This window comes from Podarcis tiliguerta (assembly GCF_965153285.1).
Source record: "Podarcis tiliguerta genome assembly, chromosome: 16".
NCBI classification, from domain to species: Eukaryota; Metazoa; Chordata; class Lepidosauria; order Squamata; family Lacertidae; genus Podarcis; species Podarcis tiliguerta.
Window position 1 is genome coordinate 17,292,175 of NC_139549.1, and position 17,814 is coordinate 17,309,988.

General features: G+C 48.9%; 1 protein-coding gene across 1 annotated transcript; it reads left to right on the top strand.

Moving 5' to 3' along the window:
• The first annotated feature begins 552 nt into the window (after positions 1 to 552).
• SART1 (spliceosome associated factor 1, recruiter of U4/U6.U5 tri-snRNP) lies at positions 553 to 17,112 on the top strand. The gene is made up of 20 exons (XM_083416385.1): positions 553 to 1,008; positions 4,419 to 4,473; positions 4,910 to 4,965; positions 5,984 to 6,110; positions 6,483 to 6,588; positions 6,908 to 6,985; positions 7,150 to 7,249; positions 7,878 to 8,023; positions 8,873 to 9,079; positions 10,105 to 10,226; positions 10,478 to 10,641; positions 12,152 to 12,282; positions 13,183 to 13,353; positions 14,000 to 14,110; positions 14,761 to 14,848; positions 15,058 to 15,148; positions 15,372 to 15,507; positions 15,869 to 15,958; positions 16,240 to 16,361; positions 16,848 to 17,112. Exons 1-20 carry the CDS (start codon positions 636 to 638, stop codon positions 16,864 to 16,866), a joined length of 2,493 nt encoding a protein of 830 aa, XP_083272511.1. The 5' UTR covers positions 553 to 635; the 3' UTR covers positions 16,867 to 17,112.
• Positions 17,113 to 17,814: the final 702 nt, after the last annotated feature.

The following is a 17,814-nucleotide window of genomic DNA, read 5'->3' on the forward strand; positions in this document are numbered from 1 at the left end:
GTTGGGAGAAGTAGTAGTTAAAAGAATTACAGCCTCTCATTTTAAAGGTGGAGAAAAGATTATGGAGATTATGTTAAACACGCAAAAAAGTAGCAGTTATACAAATTATGCTAAGATCCCCCTTCCCCTTGTTAAGGCAGACAGAAAGATTTAAAAAGCCATTGCAGTTTGATTTAAAACAGTTGCCTTTTCTGGAGTTTTCAGGCCACATATCAACAAAAAGTTAAGATAGAGATAGTAGACAGGTTTCTGCAACACGCAATGAGGATTCGTGAATGCTGTGTTACACTAACTTAAGTGTTAGATGCTGGGTTTTTTGTTTTGTATTGAACGCTATTGGAATCTTGTACATATGCCAATAAAGGTTTGAGAATAGGGATATCAACAAATAATGATTTTTAAAACGCTGCTGTTAACAACAAATGAATCCACACCTTCGCACCCGACCGAAGAAGCCTCCTTGACCGATTTCCGGAACTCTCTGCTCTCGCCCAAAGCCAGCGCCGGATGCCTATTCACGCCGGCCCGGAAGCACCGCGTTTAACCCGGAAGTGGAGCGCCGGTAACCAGGAAGTGCCACTCACCTGAGCCACTGGCTCGCAGAGACGCCATTTTCTCAGCGTCCAGCCGCGACCATGGGTTCGTCGAAGCGGCACCGGGAGCGGGGCGAGACCTCCGAAGAACCTCCGCCTCCTGCCTCCGGCAACGGTGGCACCGGGACCTCCTCCTCGTCGTCGTCCCGCCACCGCGAGCACAAGAAGCACAAGCATCGGAGCAGCGGGGGCGGCGGCAGCAACAACGGGAGCGAGCGGCGGAGCAAGCGGAGCCGAAGCCGGGGCGAGCGGAGCAGCCGGCGGAGCGGCGGGGATGAGGCGGCCACCGCTACCACCGCCTCCTCCTCTTCCAGGGGAAGCCGCGCTGCCGCTAGTGGGAGCCAGGAAGGCGAGGTGGGGAGGCGGATCAAGCGGGAGAAGCGCGACGAAGGATATGAAGCCGCCCAAAGCTCAGGTAGGGGAAAGTGGGCAAGGGAAGGCGGGGGGGGGGGTTTCCGGCGCACTCCCATACTCAAACGGCAACGGTTATTTTTTATTGTCATTTGTTAAATGTGTTGTTCGCTTCTTCCCCGTCCCGCATTAAGGTAACTGAAAGTGACTTGAAATATATGCAGGATCACATACATTAAAAAAACACAGCCCAAACAAACAAAACCTCAAAAATATATAAAAGAGGCATCTTGTTTTCAAAACGGCGGGATGGAAACATCTCACCCACCCGCTCAAAGCTGCTGTAGATAATTGAAAGCCAAAAGCCTGGGTTAAAGTGGATTGTATTCACCTGGTGCCCGAAGATATGTAGTGACGTCACCAGACGAGGACCCCCCCCCCAGACAGCATTTCACAAATGGGGAGCCACCACTGGAAGGGCTGCCACCCTCCACACTTCTCAACAAGCAGATTAATGAAAAGGGGCCTCAGGTAATGTTTGAAGGCTCCATTTGGGGACCTTATATGCCACTCCTGGAGTTCCTGGGGTGGAGGGATATATATCTGAGCAGCCAAATAATAAGGAGATTCAAATGAACCAGTTTCCTTTACACGAGGGGTGCCCTAATATTATTATTATTATTATTATTATTATTATTATTTAGTTATACCCCGCCCATCTGGCTAGGTCTCCCCAGCCACTCTGGGCAACTCCCAACAGACTATTAAAAATACGATAAACCATCAAACTTAAAAAACTTCCCTAAACAGGGCTGCCTTCAGCTGTCTTCTAAAAGTCAGAAAGTTGTTTATTTCCTTGACATCTGATGGGAGGGTGTTCCACAGGGCGGGTGCCACTACCAAGAAGGCCCTCTGCCTGGTTCCCTATAACCTCACTTCTCTCAGTGAGGGAACTGCCAAAAGTCCCTTGCAGCTGGACCTTGGTGTCCGGGCTGAATGATGGGGGTGGAGACGCTCCTTCAGGTATACAGGACCAAGGCCAGGTATACTGGGCCGAAGTTCAAAGAGGTGTACTCCAAATGACGTCAAATTCCTGCTCACATCAACCCCTGCCAATGGTCACAAACTGTGTGAACTGTAGCCTAATAACATCTGGATACCATCATGAGGGCTACCACTGCTTTACACCCTGGGAAAGGGTGGGACAGGGGAGGAAGAGTAAGGCTGGAATCCTACTCATCTTTATCTGGGAGTAAATGCCACCAAATTCAGTGAGAAAAGACTTTAGCTCTGTGGTAGAGCAGATGTGGCCCTCCAGATGTTTGGGTCTCCAACTCCCATTGGCCTGGTGGTATTGTAGTCCAAATCAACCAGGTTGGTGAAGGCTGCAACATAGTTTTCTGTATTCCTTTGTTCCAGCAGAGCCCACACCTTACAGACTGCAACACTTCACTGGTAGAAAATAGGAATGTGCTTGGATCACCAAGCATCACTTCCCAAGCTTCTTCCCTTCCCTAGTCACACAAAATTAAAGGCTCTTCACTCCCTGTCAATACATACCAAGTGAAGTGGATTCTAATCCAGAAAAACTAATAAGGATAATGTGCTTGTTAACCTTTTAATGTGTCACAAAACCCTTGTGTTTGTTGCAGCAGACTTGATATGGCTTCTTCCTTGGAAATCTGTACGCAATACAGTATTTACTCTGCAATAACCCAGTCCTCAACTGATTTAAAAGTCGGGGGGGGGGGGGGTTAGGCCTTAGAAAAACATGGCACATTATCAGTTATTGGAGACGTACCATGAGTATTAATTGGGTCCCTGAGTCTGAATCCCTGGAAAGCCCCTGCTGTTCAGTACAAGATGGACCGGTGGCCTGACCTGGCAAAAGGCAGCCTCCTGTGTTGTGGGCTAAAACTGATGTCATCTTTGATTATGGCTGCCTGGGGCTTATGGGAGTTGTAGTCTAAAATGTCTGGAGGACACCTGGTTGGGGAGGGCTATTTTATATCAATTCTGTGTTCTTGTAGATATATAGCATGAGAATTATTGTGCTTTGGGTAATGCTTAATGATCAGGAAAGAGAATGACATGTTAGGTGTCCCTGTGTGCATTTGCATGGCTCTAAGAGGTTTCCCCTGACATTGAATTCAGGCATGCTGTGAGCCTGGGTAGGGTCAGAGTGCCCCATTGCAGCCCTGCATGTGCTGGATTAGAAAGAGGGCCATTTGAAGTGAATTCTGGGGGACAAGAGTTAAGCAGGGAATGCATGGCTACAATCCTAAGCATGCTTTTCAGGGGTGTCTGTCCCACAGAGTCCATTACAATATTTAATAATATTTTTGGAAAAGGAAGAGCAGCAGGAACATCTGAGGACAGATGACATTTTATTCAAAGCCCCCGCTCCAGTTGTTAGTCACTAGCCCTGCTTCATTTTCTTAAATATATTAAATGTTGTTTTAGTGTCAGCTGCATTGGAGCAGAGATCGAGAACCTGTGAGGCCATTAAAAAATAACACACACCCTTGTCAGTCTGCTGACATCACTGGAATGGAAGGGGACATCAGCTGATGGGGGTGGGATTTGATTCTATGTTGGTTCTGAGCACAAGGCATGTACAGTGAAAGCTCAGTGCAGTGATGTGTGAAAGCCCTTTTGCAAACCGCCCCATGCTTGGGAGGTTCAAAGGGTAACATAGTGTTGCTTGCAAAATGGCTTTCAAACAGCCCCACACTGTTCTTTGAAGTCCTGACCACCTGGGCTTCAAAGCACTGTGTCACTATGTTGTTACAGTGGTGCCCCGCAAGACGAATGCCTCGCAAGACGGGAAACCCGCTAGAGGAAAAGGGTTTTCTGTTTTGGAGGTGCTTCGCAAAACGAATTTCCTATGGGCTTGCTTTGCAAGACGAAAATGTCTTGTGAGTTCCTGCGGGGTTTTTTTCCTTCCCCCCCCCTTTTCCCCAAGCCTCTAAGCCGCTTATCAGCTGATCCGCTAAACTGCTAATAGCGCTAATCCGTTAAGCCGCTAATGGGCTTGCTTCGCAAGACGAAAAAAACCGCAAGGCGAAGAGACTCGCGGAACGGATTCTTTTCGTCTTGCGAGGCACCACTGTATTATTATTTCACCTTGGTGCTGCTAGTGCAGCGGTTTGGCTTCACCCCCAAAGGTGCACTCCATTATTATCTCTCAAGGCAAATGGATGCCAACAACAAAATTAGTTATATTCATAAATCACCCTTCATCCAAGCATCACAGGGCGATTTAAAATACAGAAACACAAAAAGACATAACGTAATAGCAAACAAAACAGTAACTCCTCATCCACCACCCCATGTAAATCCCATCCTGACTGCCTTTGAAGAAGGTTGGAATCTAAACATGGTGGGAGAAATGCAAGTACGCTCATAGCTTGGACTAAATATTTTTTCCCACTTTAACTAACCAAACTTCTCTCTGTCTTTATTCCCAAACAGTTGTCGGTCCAAAGTCTAGCTCAGGAGATGCTTCCCTCAGCATTGAGGAGACAAAGTGAGTGCGACAGACCCTGATGTCTTTCTGTATCCCTGTAGTTTTGAAAATGCCTCCTGCTGCGATCTTTTGACAGCTGGCTCTTGTGCGGGGCTGACTAATTAAAACTAGTGCATTTGATTGCTGCTAACTTGGATTAAAATACGCGACTGGATTTGATAAGTGATACCAGCTGAAGGGAAGGAGGGAAGTCACAAGCTCGGCAGAGCAAAAAGATTTATATGTTGATTAATGTACTGTAAGAATGATTGTGTAAAGAAAGTAATAAAAATTTATTGAAGAGAAAAAAAAGAGAGAGCTGCTAACTTGGAGCTGGGCAGAAAACTCCCCAGAGTGATCTCTGAGAAGCAGGAAGTTGCTGCTTAAGCAGTGGAGCTATTGTGACTTGTAGTGATTTGCTGAGCAGGGTTTGATATTTCTGCCTTTCTCTCGACAGCAAGCTTCGGGCTAAACTGGGGCTGAAGCCTTTGGAGATCAATTCTGTCAAAAAGGGTGAGTGATTCAGGCTTCTGTGTCATTTGGCTTTATGGCCTCAGACTCTATTCAGAGAATAGCCCTTGGTGTTCTTCTGCTGATGCACCTTCCAGGATTCTTGCCTCCCCGCTGCTGGCTGCTAAAGCAAGAGGAAACATGGCCTGCTGGTTAAAGGGGAACAATAGCCCACGCGCTGTGGCTCTGTTGGTTGCCCAGGCTTCTCACAGGTCCTAGTGTAGTGTAGTGGTTAGTGTGTCGGAGTAGGACCTGGGAGGCCAGAGTTCAAATCCCCGCTCAGCCATGAAGCTCACTGGGTGACCTTGGGCCAGTCATCGTCTCTCAGCCTAACCTCCCTCGCAAGGTGGTTGTGAGGATAAGATGAGGAGGGGGAGAACCACAAACACCACATTGAACTTTTTGAAGAAAAAGGTGGGATAGAAATGCAATAAATAAATAGCTGAGCAAATAGGGTGGGGTGGGGAGGCTGTGGGGAGTGCTGAAGGTTCTCTCTGTCCCCCTGCCTTCATAGCCGAGCTCCTAGCTTGCCTTTCTCAGAAATAAAACAAGGTGAAAGTAAAAGATGGTTGATCAACGCTTGTGGGGCTGGTGCTTGGGGGATTTTCTCTGCCTCCTTAGTTGCTGTCTAGGGCCTAGATCCGGCGGTGGGGTGGGGGATCTGTATCTGGAACCAGACAAAGGGAGTCTTTCCCTGTTTGCCCTGCCAGTGCTTTTGATACCATGGTCTCCTTATGGGATGTGATTTGGAAGCTCCATTTTAAGGTGGTTCTCATCTTCAGCCAGTACATTCTGAAGTGGTGCAATTTACCATCTCAGGTTGAGTAAGCCTTAGCTACTGGGGCTCAAAACCTGGGTACTGCTGCAAACCCAGTGGACTCTTGTAAGAAGAGGTTTCCTCTATCCTAGTCCAGTTACCTATTTTAAAAAAGATATGACTGAGGAGCTCTACTGTTTCTAAGGCAGCCATCTTCCCATCCTCCATGGCCCTTTGATAACCTCAGTTTTTCCCCGCCTCCAGAAACTGGCAGCAAGGAGGACCCTGTGGCAGCTGAGGTCATCAACCCAATAGTGTTGAAGCAGCGAGAGGAGATCCGGGAGAAGCTCGCTGCTGCCAAGGAAAAGAGGCTCCTGAACCAGAAACTAGGGTACCATTTCCATTTTCAGCTGCTCCATCTAAATCAAAGATGTGTGTGAAATGAAGACTGTTTTTCAGGCAGATTATGTTTTATACAGAAATGCAGTTGTTAACAATAAAGAAGGTCTCTGCCTAGCACTTAAAGGAAAGTTGGCTGGGTTTTCACTCTGTTCTAGGTTTGTGAAGTCCCCTAGCTGACTTAGCTCATTGTTCACCTTTAATTTTTTCTTAGCGCCACATTCCTCCAAGTCCTCTTCTTGCCCTCCTGTTCCACCCTGTCTTTGGTGAAAACATAGGGTCTCATTCAAATCTTTGGGGTGACTGGGGAATCCTTGTGGTGATCATCTTTGATCAGGGTGTTCTTCTGGTTTCCTGCCCTCAGGAAGATCAAGTCGCTTGGCGAAGATGACCCGTGGCTCGATGACACCGCTGCCTGGATTGAAAGAAGTCGGAAGCTGCAGCTGGAGAAGGATATGGCTGAGAAGAGGGTTGGTATTGCCCCCTTTGAGACCCTGGAGAGCTGACTGCACTTTGACGGGAGGTGGGGGTGGGGAGCCTGTTGTACCATTCAATGCCTGTGCCATCCTTCAGGAAATTTGGCAGACAGCATTCTGCCCTGCACTCCTGGCATGGTAGAGAGAGGGAGCCAGTTCAGCAGTCCTTAATGCTAACTGCTTTCCTCCATGCATTTGCTTTGCCCAAACCGCTGGACATGTACTTTCCCTACCTCTACCCCTTCCTTTCCTCTCAGTGTGTCCTATCTAGAGCTGTACTCCATGTTTTGTATTCTTTCCTGCCTTGCAACAGGCCAAGCTCTTGGAAGAGATGGATCAGGAGTTTGGCGTCAGCAGCCTCGTGGAGGAGGAATTTGGGCAGAATAAGAAGGTGAGGAGAGCAATCCCACAAGCACGCAGACATGAGTTGGGTTCATGTCCCAACAGAGCATCCTATCAAAGGGATAGAATCTTCAGTTATAATAATAGAATTGTAGGAAACATGATGATTGCCTGGGCTGTTCTGATTGCTGCTTTTAATATTCTTCCCTGCAGGTGAGCTACAGCTCACGGGATTTGAAGGGTCTGACAGTAGAGCATACCATTGATTCCTTCCAGGAAGGGAAGACGGTCATCCTGACGCTCAAGGACAAAGGTGGGGGGACAGAGACAGCAACAGTCTTGGGTTGTCCTCTGGCTTTTTCACCCAGTGACCAGGTTGTAGGCTGCAACTCTTGCTCCCACACTTGTACACATGCAGTCACATATGTATGTGTGCTATCTGTGACTCTCTCTCTCTCTCTCTCTCTCTCTCTCTCTCTCTCTCTCTCTTTCTCTCATGCAAGGACACAAACACACTCTCAGCATTTCCATCTCTCCCTACCCAACCTCTGGGGTGCATGGAAACTGGGAGGAATTCAACATCCACACCCTGTTCTGGGGGTTTCTCCTGACCTTCCCCCAAGCCAATTTTGGGAGGGGGCGTGGGAAGGGGGAAGCCCTGTTGAGCTAGCAGAAGTCCATTTGAGATTTATTCTACATATTCAATCTGTTCAAAGTAAAAGGCGTTTCCACCCTTCTGCGCTTTCCCCTTGCCCACCCTGCCAGAGATGGACCTTTGGGGTCTTTCCAATGGGAGGAGCATGGCAAGCAGGTCCTTATGTACAAGGGGAGGGTCCAGGTCGGCGTCCAATGAGACTGGGTTCGGGTTCAACAATTGTTCAGTAGCATTAGAAAGAGTTGTGAAGCGGCTGACTTCAAGCTGACTGCCAGCTTCCTTTTAGGAGTCTTGGAGGAGGAGGGTGGCGATGTGCTGGTGAACGTCAACATAGTGGACAACGAGAAAGCCAAGAAGAACGTGGAGCTGCGCAAGAAGAAGCCGGAATACAAGCCCTATGAGGAAGAGGAGAGCGTGGATGACATGGTGCTCGTAAGGGAGCTTCCTTGTTTTGTTGTTTATGGGAGGGAACCAGGCAGAATATACATAATACAGCATTGGAATAGAAAACTAGGCGTGGCATGGCAGCAGTGGATAGAACTGCCCCGTAGCTGCTTTGGGCTGCAGCTCCCATCAGCCCCAGGCAGCACAACTGTATGGGACCTGGAAGCCCAAAGCATACATAGGGCACCAGGTTTGGGTACAGATACAGTGGTGCCCCGCAAGACGAATGCCTCGCAAGACGGAAAACCCGCAAGACGAAAGGGTTTTCCGTCTGCAGAGGCGCTTCGCAAGACGAATTTCCCTATGGGCTTGCTTCGCAAGACGAAAAATGACGGGAAAAAATCGAATTATTATTTTTTGCTCCAAAACCCCTTATTCTGAATCGCTAAGCTGCTAAAAGCATTTTAGCAGCAAAACCGCTAATCCCCCCCCCAAAAAAGCCCTTTTTAGCCAATAGCGCTAATAGCGCTACTCCGTCAATGGGCTTGCTTCGCAAGACGAAAAAACCGCAAGACGAAAAGACTCCTGGAACGGATTCTATTCGTCTTGCGAGGCACCACTGTATATATTTCCCTCCCTTGTAGTAGCTCAGGTTGCCCAAGGAGAACATCTACAGCCCACAGCCATATATCAGGATGAAGGGGTCAGGCTCGAGTGTTGGGAGGAAGTGACTTGCTGGCAGGCTTGGGAGATTTCAAGTGTCGCTGCTCTTAAACCTCCTGGCAAGTCCCTCGGCTTTGCCCACCAGCCTCTTCTTGTTCCAGGCCCCTGGAGCTCCTCTCACATTGGTGAGTCCCCCTCCTCTCCTCTGATCCCTTCTTTTTTCTCTCTTCCCAGTACAAGCACAAGAGTGTCCTGTCCAAGTACGATGAAGAGATCGAAGGGGAGAAGAAGAAGTCCTTCAAGCTGGACTCTGTGGGGATGGCGGACGGGTCTTGGGAGCGGGAGCTGCAGCAGATCCGGGACAGCCTACACAACCGGGCTCAGACCCTGGATGTGCCGGGCCTCCGCCTGGCTTCAGAGTACTTCTCGCCAGAGGAGATGGTAAGGCAGGGATCCTCTATCCTCATGTGGTTCTTGGGGGTTCCTTGAGGGTTTTTGTCCACAGCTCTTAGTCCTAGGAACTTAGGCTGGAGGAAAGAGCAGGTGTCCTGGACCCTGGAAGACTAGAGGCAAGGGGGAAAGTTCCTGTTGTGAGAAAAGTCAAGAGGGGAAAAGGGAGGTCTCGACAGGCTGTCAGCAGCAGGGCACAAGAATGGAGGAACATCAGGAAGCCTTCCAAGTCTCCTTCCCTTAGCTCTGACCTTTGCAGTGGGAAGGGATGAATGAATGGTTTGTTGCAGTCAGAAAGTGCAAATGTATCCTCCATTTCTGGACACCAGCCCATAGAATTGTAGAGTTGGAAGAGAGCCAAAGTTTCACCACTGCAGTGCAGGAATCACAGCTAAATAATCCCTGACAGATGGCCATCCAACCTCTGCTTAAAAGCCTTTGGAGGTAGTCCATTCCCATGTCAAACATCTCTTACCATCAGAAAGTTCTTCCTAATGTTTAGTCAGAATCCCCTTTATTGGCTTGGGTCCTTCCCTCCAGAGACACAGAAAGCAAGCTTGTTCCATGTGAAAGGCCTTCAGATATTTGAAGGTGGCTATCCTATCTCCTCTCATTCTCCTCCGCTCCAGGCTAAACGTCCCCAGCTCCCTCAACCATTCCTCATAAGGCTTTGTTTCCAGGCCCTTGGATCATCTTGGTCACAAAACCTCTGCACACGTTCCAAGCTTTGCCTTCAACTGCATCAAATATTCGCTTCCATATAAATGGCCTTCCTTCCTCCACACCATGTGGAAAACTCCTTTCCTAAGGAAACTGAGCTCTTTCCACTTGGAAGCTTAGCCCAGAATTCAAGATGGGAATGCCAGAAGCATGTTGGGCCCAAGGACTTCGCTTTATAGCCTTGAGTAGCAGAAGGCCTTTGGGGTGGGAGAGTCTTGTATGAGTGCAGGAGGGCAGGCCGGCAGTTCTCCCACAGGCCTGGGCATGCTTTTTGATGCTTCTGCTTCTTGCCATAGAACGTCACTTTCAAGAAGACAAAGCGACGGGTGAAGAAGATCCGCAAGAAGGAGAAGCCAGTGAAGGCCGACGATCTCCTGCCGCTGAGCAGCATGGACAGCGAGAGGGACTTTGGCTCCAGGTAACAGGGGCAGAATGGGGCTGGCTGAGCAGGGAAGGGGCTGCAGAAGTCTTCCGTGGCTCTTGAGTGCTGCTTCCCACCTTGCGTGTTACCTCAGTTGGTGAGCAGGCAGGGGGTTCATCCCTCCTAGACCCCTCTGCCCAAGAGCTGTCTCCGTGCTAGGTCCGGGGTGCCACAGCTTGTGATCGCATCACCTCTGGTGCAGAGAACTGCTTCCTGTGCTCAATGTCTCCCCTGCAATGGCTCTCTAGGGCGCGTGGCCGGGGGAGGAGGAGGAAGACTGCCGTGGTGGAGGAAGAAGAGGAGGAGGAGGATGTTGAGGGCTACACGGAATATGCCAGGAATGGAGCTTCAGAGCAGTTGCCCCAGTCAGACGACATTCGGGTGGAGAGAATGGAGATCAGCAGTGAAGATGGTGAGTCTGCTTGGGGATGATTGGGTGGGCGAAGGAGAGGGGCTTAGAGGCATTCTCAAAGGAAAGTGCATAAAGGATTGGCCGGAGGTGTCTGTGTTTTATTTTCTTCATTTTAGACCTGTGGTGTTTTTTTACACAATTGAAAAAAACCTCTGTACAGTCATACCTTGGCTTTCGAACAGCTTAGTTCTTTTTTTTCCTTTTTTCTTTTTTTTTATTTTATTAAGGGTTTTCTTGTTTTACAGAAGTAAGTGTAATGCCTCGTTGTTGTTTTTCCATGTAACATTTTTACAAATCCATTTCATTTGTTGAGGCATTAGGGGGAGAAGAAAAGAAAAAAGAAAGGGGGTGGAGAGAGGGGAGAACAGCTTAGTTCTTGAATGTTTTGGCTCCCGAACGCCACAAACCCAGAAGTGAGTGTTCCGGTTTGTGAACTATTTTTGGAAGCCGAACTTCCAGTGGACCTTCTGCGGCTTCCAGCTGGCTGCAGGAGCTTCCTGCAGCCAATCAGAAGCCGCGCTTTGGTTTTCGAACATTGTGGAAGTTGAACGAACTTCCGGAATGGATTCCATTTGACTTCCAATGGTGTTTGGGTTGGTTTACAACAGGGATGGAGAACCTGTTTCAGGTAGAGGGCCACATTCCCTTGGCCTTATCTGCCCCATAAACTGAAACACTGGCTCTGGCATAGCCTGCCTTAACCTTGCTCCTTTCAGAGGTTTTGGACTACCAGCTACAGTTAGCCCCGGCCAACACAGTTTTGCTGATGGGAGTAATTTTATAAGCTATCTTGTTATATAGTATTTTATGTATAGTTACTTTTCTGTTACTTTTATTTATTATAGTCGAATAATGATTTGTTGCAATTGTTGAGAGTGAATTTTGGTTTATAATTTTCGGATACCGTACCTTGAAAGTCCATCTTATTATGCAGGCTACTCCCCATTTATGTGGGAGCTGCGTCTGTGGCACCACACAGCCTGCCCCATTCTGCCCCTGCTCCATTCCCCCCCCCCCCCGCCCCGTTCCAGCCCTGCCCCTTGCGGTGGCCAAAATGGCACAGACATTAGTGGTTCATGCGCAACTGGGGAGCTGCCTGTATTCTAAATGGATTATTGAATACTACGTTATTTGATAGGTTATTGTAAAATCATTTTCCCCCATTATGACTTATTTGCATTGGGTTGGATTGTTCTAGGATGTGTGCTCTTTCTTTTTACATTTTGTTTCAACAGGCTTATAAACTGTGTTGTGTATAACAGCAGTGTAGAAAGGTGGCATACAAATTAAAAGTGAAATGAAAATGAAAGGGGGAGTTGGTAGTCCAAAATATTTGGAGTGTGCGAGGTTGGGGGAAGGCTGAACCTAGAAACTTGGGGGTGAGGGTTAAAGGCACGGCCCATTGGGAAAGGGGAGGCAGATCTTTCTGAGCGTGAGGGTGGGGAATCCAGGGTGAAACACTCTGGAAATAAGACCTTTTCGCCTCCTTTTCTCCCCCTCTTTCTGGCAGAAGACGCTCTCGCAGGCCCTGACTCTCCTGCTGCCTTGGAGGAGGATGAGGCGGAACTGGAGTTGCAGAAGCAGCTGGAAAAGGGGCGGAAGCTGCGGCAGATCCAGCAGCTGAAGGACAGTGGGGAGAAGGTGAGGAAGCGGAGGGGATCCAGCTGCCACAGAGGCTGACCTTGTAAAGCGGCAAGAGGGTCTCCTTGGCACCTCAAGGGCAAGGAGATGTGCGGATGCCATGGGGCCTGGGTAGCCACCAAATATACCTCTGCATCAGCTTCTGAGACCATTTCCCGAAGGTCGTTTAAAAAAAAAAAATTAGAGCAAACACAAAAAATAGATAGGGGGAAAAAACCCATAATGCATTTGGAACTCAGAAACTTCAGTCCCACCGCCACCCCCTTTGCTAGAGAGCTTAATGCTGCCAGAACATCCAAAGCATACTAATTTTACTTTACTGGGGAGCTTTTAATGTTTGATGTATTGTGTATTCTCTTAGATTCTGTTGGAAGCCGCCAAGTAGTTGGGGCAACCCAGTCTGATGGGGGGGGGACAAGTAATAAGTTGTTGTTAGGATTCAATGCATGCATATAACTATCAGGCCAAACAGATTTGTGCTTGATTGGAAGCAGTGTATTGTTTATTTTGTTTATTTATGGCTTTTACGTGCCACCTTTTTCTCCAAGGAGCTTATTGTGGTGTATGTGTTTTCCCCCTTCCTCGTGTAATCCCCACAACAACCCTGCGAGGTAGGGTAGGCCGAGAGGCACTGACTGAGCTCAAGGTCAACCAGTGAGCTTTATTGCCAAGTGTGGATCCCTGGTCGCCCAGGTCATGGTCTGACACTAAGCACTGCACCATAGTCACATAATTCCGTGAAGGTGTTCAGTGTCCCCACAAATGGATCTCACTTTCTTTGACCCCTAAGTACTCTCCCGTTTTCCAGGCAGCCTCCTGGAAGCCAGCCTTCCAGGCCTTTGGACCCTAGTTAGCTCTTCTTCAGTGTTACTAACCCTCCCCTGCCTGTCAACTTTTCAGGTCATAGAAATAGTGAAGAAGCTGGAGACCAGCCGAAGCCAAGAGGACGACGATGAGCTGGAGCGGAAGGGGGCCATAGTCTTCAACGCCACCTCCGAGTTCTGCCGCACGCTGGGCGAGATCCCCACCTACGGGCTGGCCGGCAACCGCGAGGACCAGGAAGAGCTCATGGTAATAAGCCCCTAAGGGATGCTGGCCTGGTCAGTGCAGATGAGACCCAAGTGGAATTGCTAACCAGCACCCCGCTCCCAGTATTGTGTTCCAAGAAGCAGCTCTCCGATGTAGCCATGGCTCTTCACACAGTGCAGCGTTAATTTCTGGAACTCACTGCTGCGAGATAGTTTTCATTTATTCCATAAAATGTACGCACCGCTTGATTGTAAAAAAAGGGGCAGGGGAATCCTCAAAGGAGTGAATGCGGAAGTGTGGTCTAACCTGGTTTTAGTTCATTGCTGGTTTTCATTATTATTTCAGTGTTTTAAATAGCTCTGTTTTTACAGGTATTGTTATGTTCTTTGTAACCGCTTTGAGGGTTTTTTTAACAAGCAAACGGTACATACATTTTATGAAATTAAATAAATTAAAGTGCGAGGGAAGACCATAACATGAGAAGTTGTCTTAGAGTTGAGTCCATCTAGTCCTGTCCACACTGATCAGCAGCAGCTCTTCAGGATTTCTGCTGGGGGGGGGGGTCTCTCCTCCAGCTCTACCTAGAGATGCCATTGGGGTTTTGACCCTTCTGCATGCCAAGCAGTTGCTCTTCCCCTGGCTTGTAACACAGTCTCCTCCTCCTCCTTCTCCCTTTATCCCCTCTCAGGATTTTGAGCGAGATGACGAGAGGTCAGCAAATGGGGGCTCAGACTCAGACGGGGAGGAGAACATCGGCTGGAGCACTGTCAACCTGGATGAGGAAAAACAGCAGCAGGATGTGAGTTTGCCTTTTGTGTGTATGTGTGTGGGGGGGTGTGTTCCAGGCTGGCGCTCTAAGATTCCTTGGCAGCCAGTTTAGGACTGGCACCCCTCCCCTTCTTGCCAGCAGCAGCAGTGAGCCCAGAGGCCTTGACAAGATATAGAATATAAAATCTCCAACCCAGTTCATGAATTTAAAGAAAAGCTAGATATGAAATCATAGAACCACCGGCAGTAACCGTGTACACCATCCTGCAGGGGTAACAAAACATTGGGGTTTAGATTTATAATACTTTATAATTCCTGTTACGGCTCGAACGTTTCTAAGCTGCTAGTGCAGATGTAGCTACCAAGTGTATAATGTGCAGTTGTCCATCAGCTTAGAAGTTCAGCAACTACTTCCTGAAGTTATTGATCTGGATACAACTGAGGATCAGGTGAGAGGAATTTCCCTGTGGGCTCCAAATTCAAAGGAGAGAACAGCAAACAGTGCATGGTGTCTTCAGTCGGATTCCATTAAGATATACATTCCTTTCTGTAACTGGGATTCCAAGGGATCTCCCACTTAAATGTGCTGAAGGCATCTGCTGGAGCCTAAATTCCAGTGGGTCAGTACAGGCGGGGTGAACTGAGCGTGATTCCTTCCCCCTTCTTTCATTTGATATGCAGTTCTCAGCATCCTCCACCACCATCTTGGACGAGGAGCCCATTGTGAACCGGGGCTTGGCGGCTGCTCTTATGCTCTGCCAAAACAAAGGTAAGGCCAGTGTGTGGGTGGGTGTGATGGGTGAGGGGTTGGCCAGAGCCTTCCTGCCACCTGCAGGCCTGTGTGTAGGTCAGCCATCCTTTGGTGTAGAGAAGGGGGCTCCATCTGCATTTCGTGTCCGCTGGCACTCTTCCTCCAAGAGGGCTGCATGAGTAGGATATTGCAAGTCCATTTTCTTTCTCTCTCCTTCTCCTCACCAGGCTTGCTGGAGACTACCGTACAGAAGGTGGCAAGAGTGAAGGCACCCAATAAGTCTCTGCCATCGGCAGTCTACTGCATTGAGGACAAAATGTGAGTGGCTTAGTGGGTGGGGGAAGGAGCTCCTGGCTCTCCAGTGCCAAATCAGGCAGACAGAGATGCTTCAAAGGGTGGAGGTGGGACATCCCTGGAACCAGATAGCCTGGGTCAGGAAATTTCTAGACATGGCGAAACCAGCAGAGCTGAAGACTCTGTATTTGCCACCAGGCTGGGCCAGGGAGGTTAAGGCTGCTCTGTTCCCTCCTCCTCCTTACAGGGCCATTGATGACAAATACAGCCGGCGTGAAGAATACCGGGGCTTCACTCAGGACTTCAAGGAGAAAGACGGTTACAAGCCAGATGTGAAAATAGAATATGTAGATGAGACTGGGCGCAAACTCACACCCAAAGAGGTACTACTAATCAGGGCTATCAGCCCTCTTCTGGTATGATAGATGGCTTATATTATGGTATACTATGCATATGGTATAATAATACCAAGCAGGGCAGTTTTAACGGAGCAGCTTCCTCACTTCCAGGAGGGAGTAACTGGTTCTCAGTAGGGCAGCTGCCTGATAAAAGAATTTTTTGTGTGTTGGCTGGTTAGTGGAGGCTGCTATCTAAAACATCTGGGGCAGGGGGCTGGTTGGGCAAGGCTGGCTCAGTCTCAACTAATAGGCATCTGTGGTCCTAGTTCTCAGCCTTGGTCTGCTTGAGGTGCAGCAGCCAACCCAGCTGAAGCTGTTTAACCTTCCGGTCTTCTTCTTGCTCTAGGCGTTCCGACAGCTCTCTCACCGCTTCCACGGGAAGGGTTCTGGGAAGATGAAGACTGAGCGGCGCATGAAGAAACTAGACGAGGAGGCGGTGAGTGAAGGGAGAGGGAGGCACTGGCCAGTTCCAGTAGCGTGGAGAATCTGAAACCATCCCACTTGCCTGTTCCCCAAAATGATTGGTCTCTCCAGGGCCTGCTGAAGTGTGGCGCCCATTTCCCTTTTCAGGAGGGGTAGCTTTTGACCAGTCGTTGAAATGTGCCTCTTTACATTACTGTGTGAGACATCAACTAGGGAGAGGAATTGTGCAGAGGGCAGGAGTACAGGGATGGTGAGGGAAGTGGTCCTGATTGGATCTGTCTCCTCTTCCTCCAGCTCTTGAAAAAGATGAGCTCCAGCGACACCCCTCTGGGCACGGTGGCTTTGCTGCAGGAGAAGCAGAAGGCCCAGAAGACTCCTTACATCGTGCTCAGTGGCAGCGGGAAGAGCATGAATGCGTAAGGAATTGCAGGGGGAGGGGAGGGGATGTCTTGGGGCTGGTGTGAGAGAGACAGGGCTGCCAGATGGGGGTCCTTCCTGCTAAGGAGAAGGGAGGCAGCCTTCTCTGTGGGCGACTCTGCAGCTGACTGTTTGGCTCGCCTGTCTGCCTTGATAAAGTCCTGAAAATATCTCCACAAGTCACTCTCAAGCAGCCAGTCTTCACAAAAGTTTGCCGATCACATCTGCAGAGAGTGGGGCAGTACTAAATGCTCATGGTGTGCTGTGCACCCTAAGCCATCTGTACAAGGAAGCGTGTGGCTGAGGCTTGAAGCAGATGGATTCTGGCTTCGTAGCTGCTGTTTCCACCCCTTTCATTTTCCCTACTAGGGGAGAGGAGCTAAGAGCTTCTCCATTCTCTGGAGGAGTGGGCAGGTGGCGTCTCCCTTGCTTGCTGCATCCAGGCCTTTTGCTAACTTATTATTCTCTCTCTTCCCCCTCCACAGAAACACCATCACCAAATAAAGGTCTTTGCTTTCTGCATCGGAGAGAAATGTTTGCTCAGGATTCTGCGGAGCAGTACTGTGGTTGGGGTCCCCGCAGACGGCCTAGGTCCATTGCTTCCTGAAGGAAACATGTTCATCATGTGTCTTCCCCACTTTGAAATATGGGGAGGGGTGTATATAGTTGTGGAGCTGAGTTTTTAGCACCATTTTTTTGTATCTATATATGTGAAACCAAATAGCTTAAGTAAAAGTAATTGCTTCCTCACTCATTGTTGAGCCTCTTCCTTCTACTGAACAAGAGTTTAAAATGCTGTGTTTGGTGGCTGATGAAACAGGGAGCACACACTGGGCTACATATAATCTTCCCCTCTATCACTTCAGATTGCAGCTAAGAGGCTCATGGGACTGACGGCTCCTTGCACATTCCCTACATATAGAAAATGGGCTTAGTCACGGAATGTCCAGTAAGCCTCCACTTGAAATGGTACAAACTTCAGCAACTTTGGTTCCATCTAAAGCTGCTTGGCAGCAGAGGGCAGGAGAACAAGGGGGCCTGCTTTGCATGCAGAAAACCTTCAGGTTCTCTCCCAAGCAGGACTGAGAAAGCGCTGCCATTTAGTGTAGAGCAGCCTTTGTCCACCTGCTGCTCTGCAACTCTTGGACTGCAATTCCCATCATGCTATGCTGTGTGGGGCTGACAGGAATAATAGTCCCATCAATATCTGAATGCACCAGGTTCGTGAAGGCTGGTGTACACTCTAAGGAGGCCTTGTGTTCCTCTGTAATGTTGGTAGACTCGAGTTCCCATCATCCAAAGCTACATAATCCCCGCTCCCCAAGTGTGGTCATCCATGGAATGTATAGGGGCATTATGATAGTGGCAGTTTGTTTCATTTCCTAATGATCTCCATCACACAGTTCACACTTTTCACAGCCACTGCTTGATTAACAAGTTCATCAAGTTATC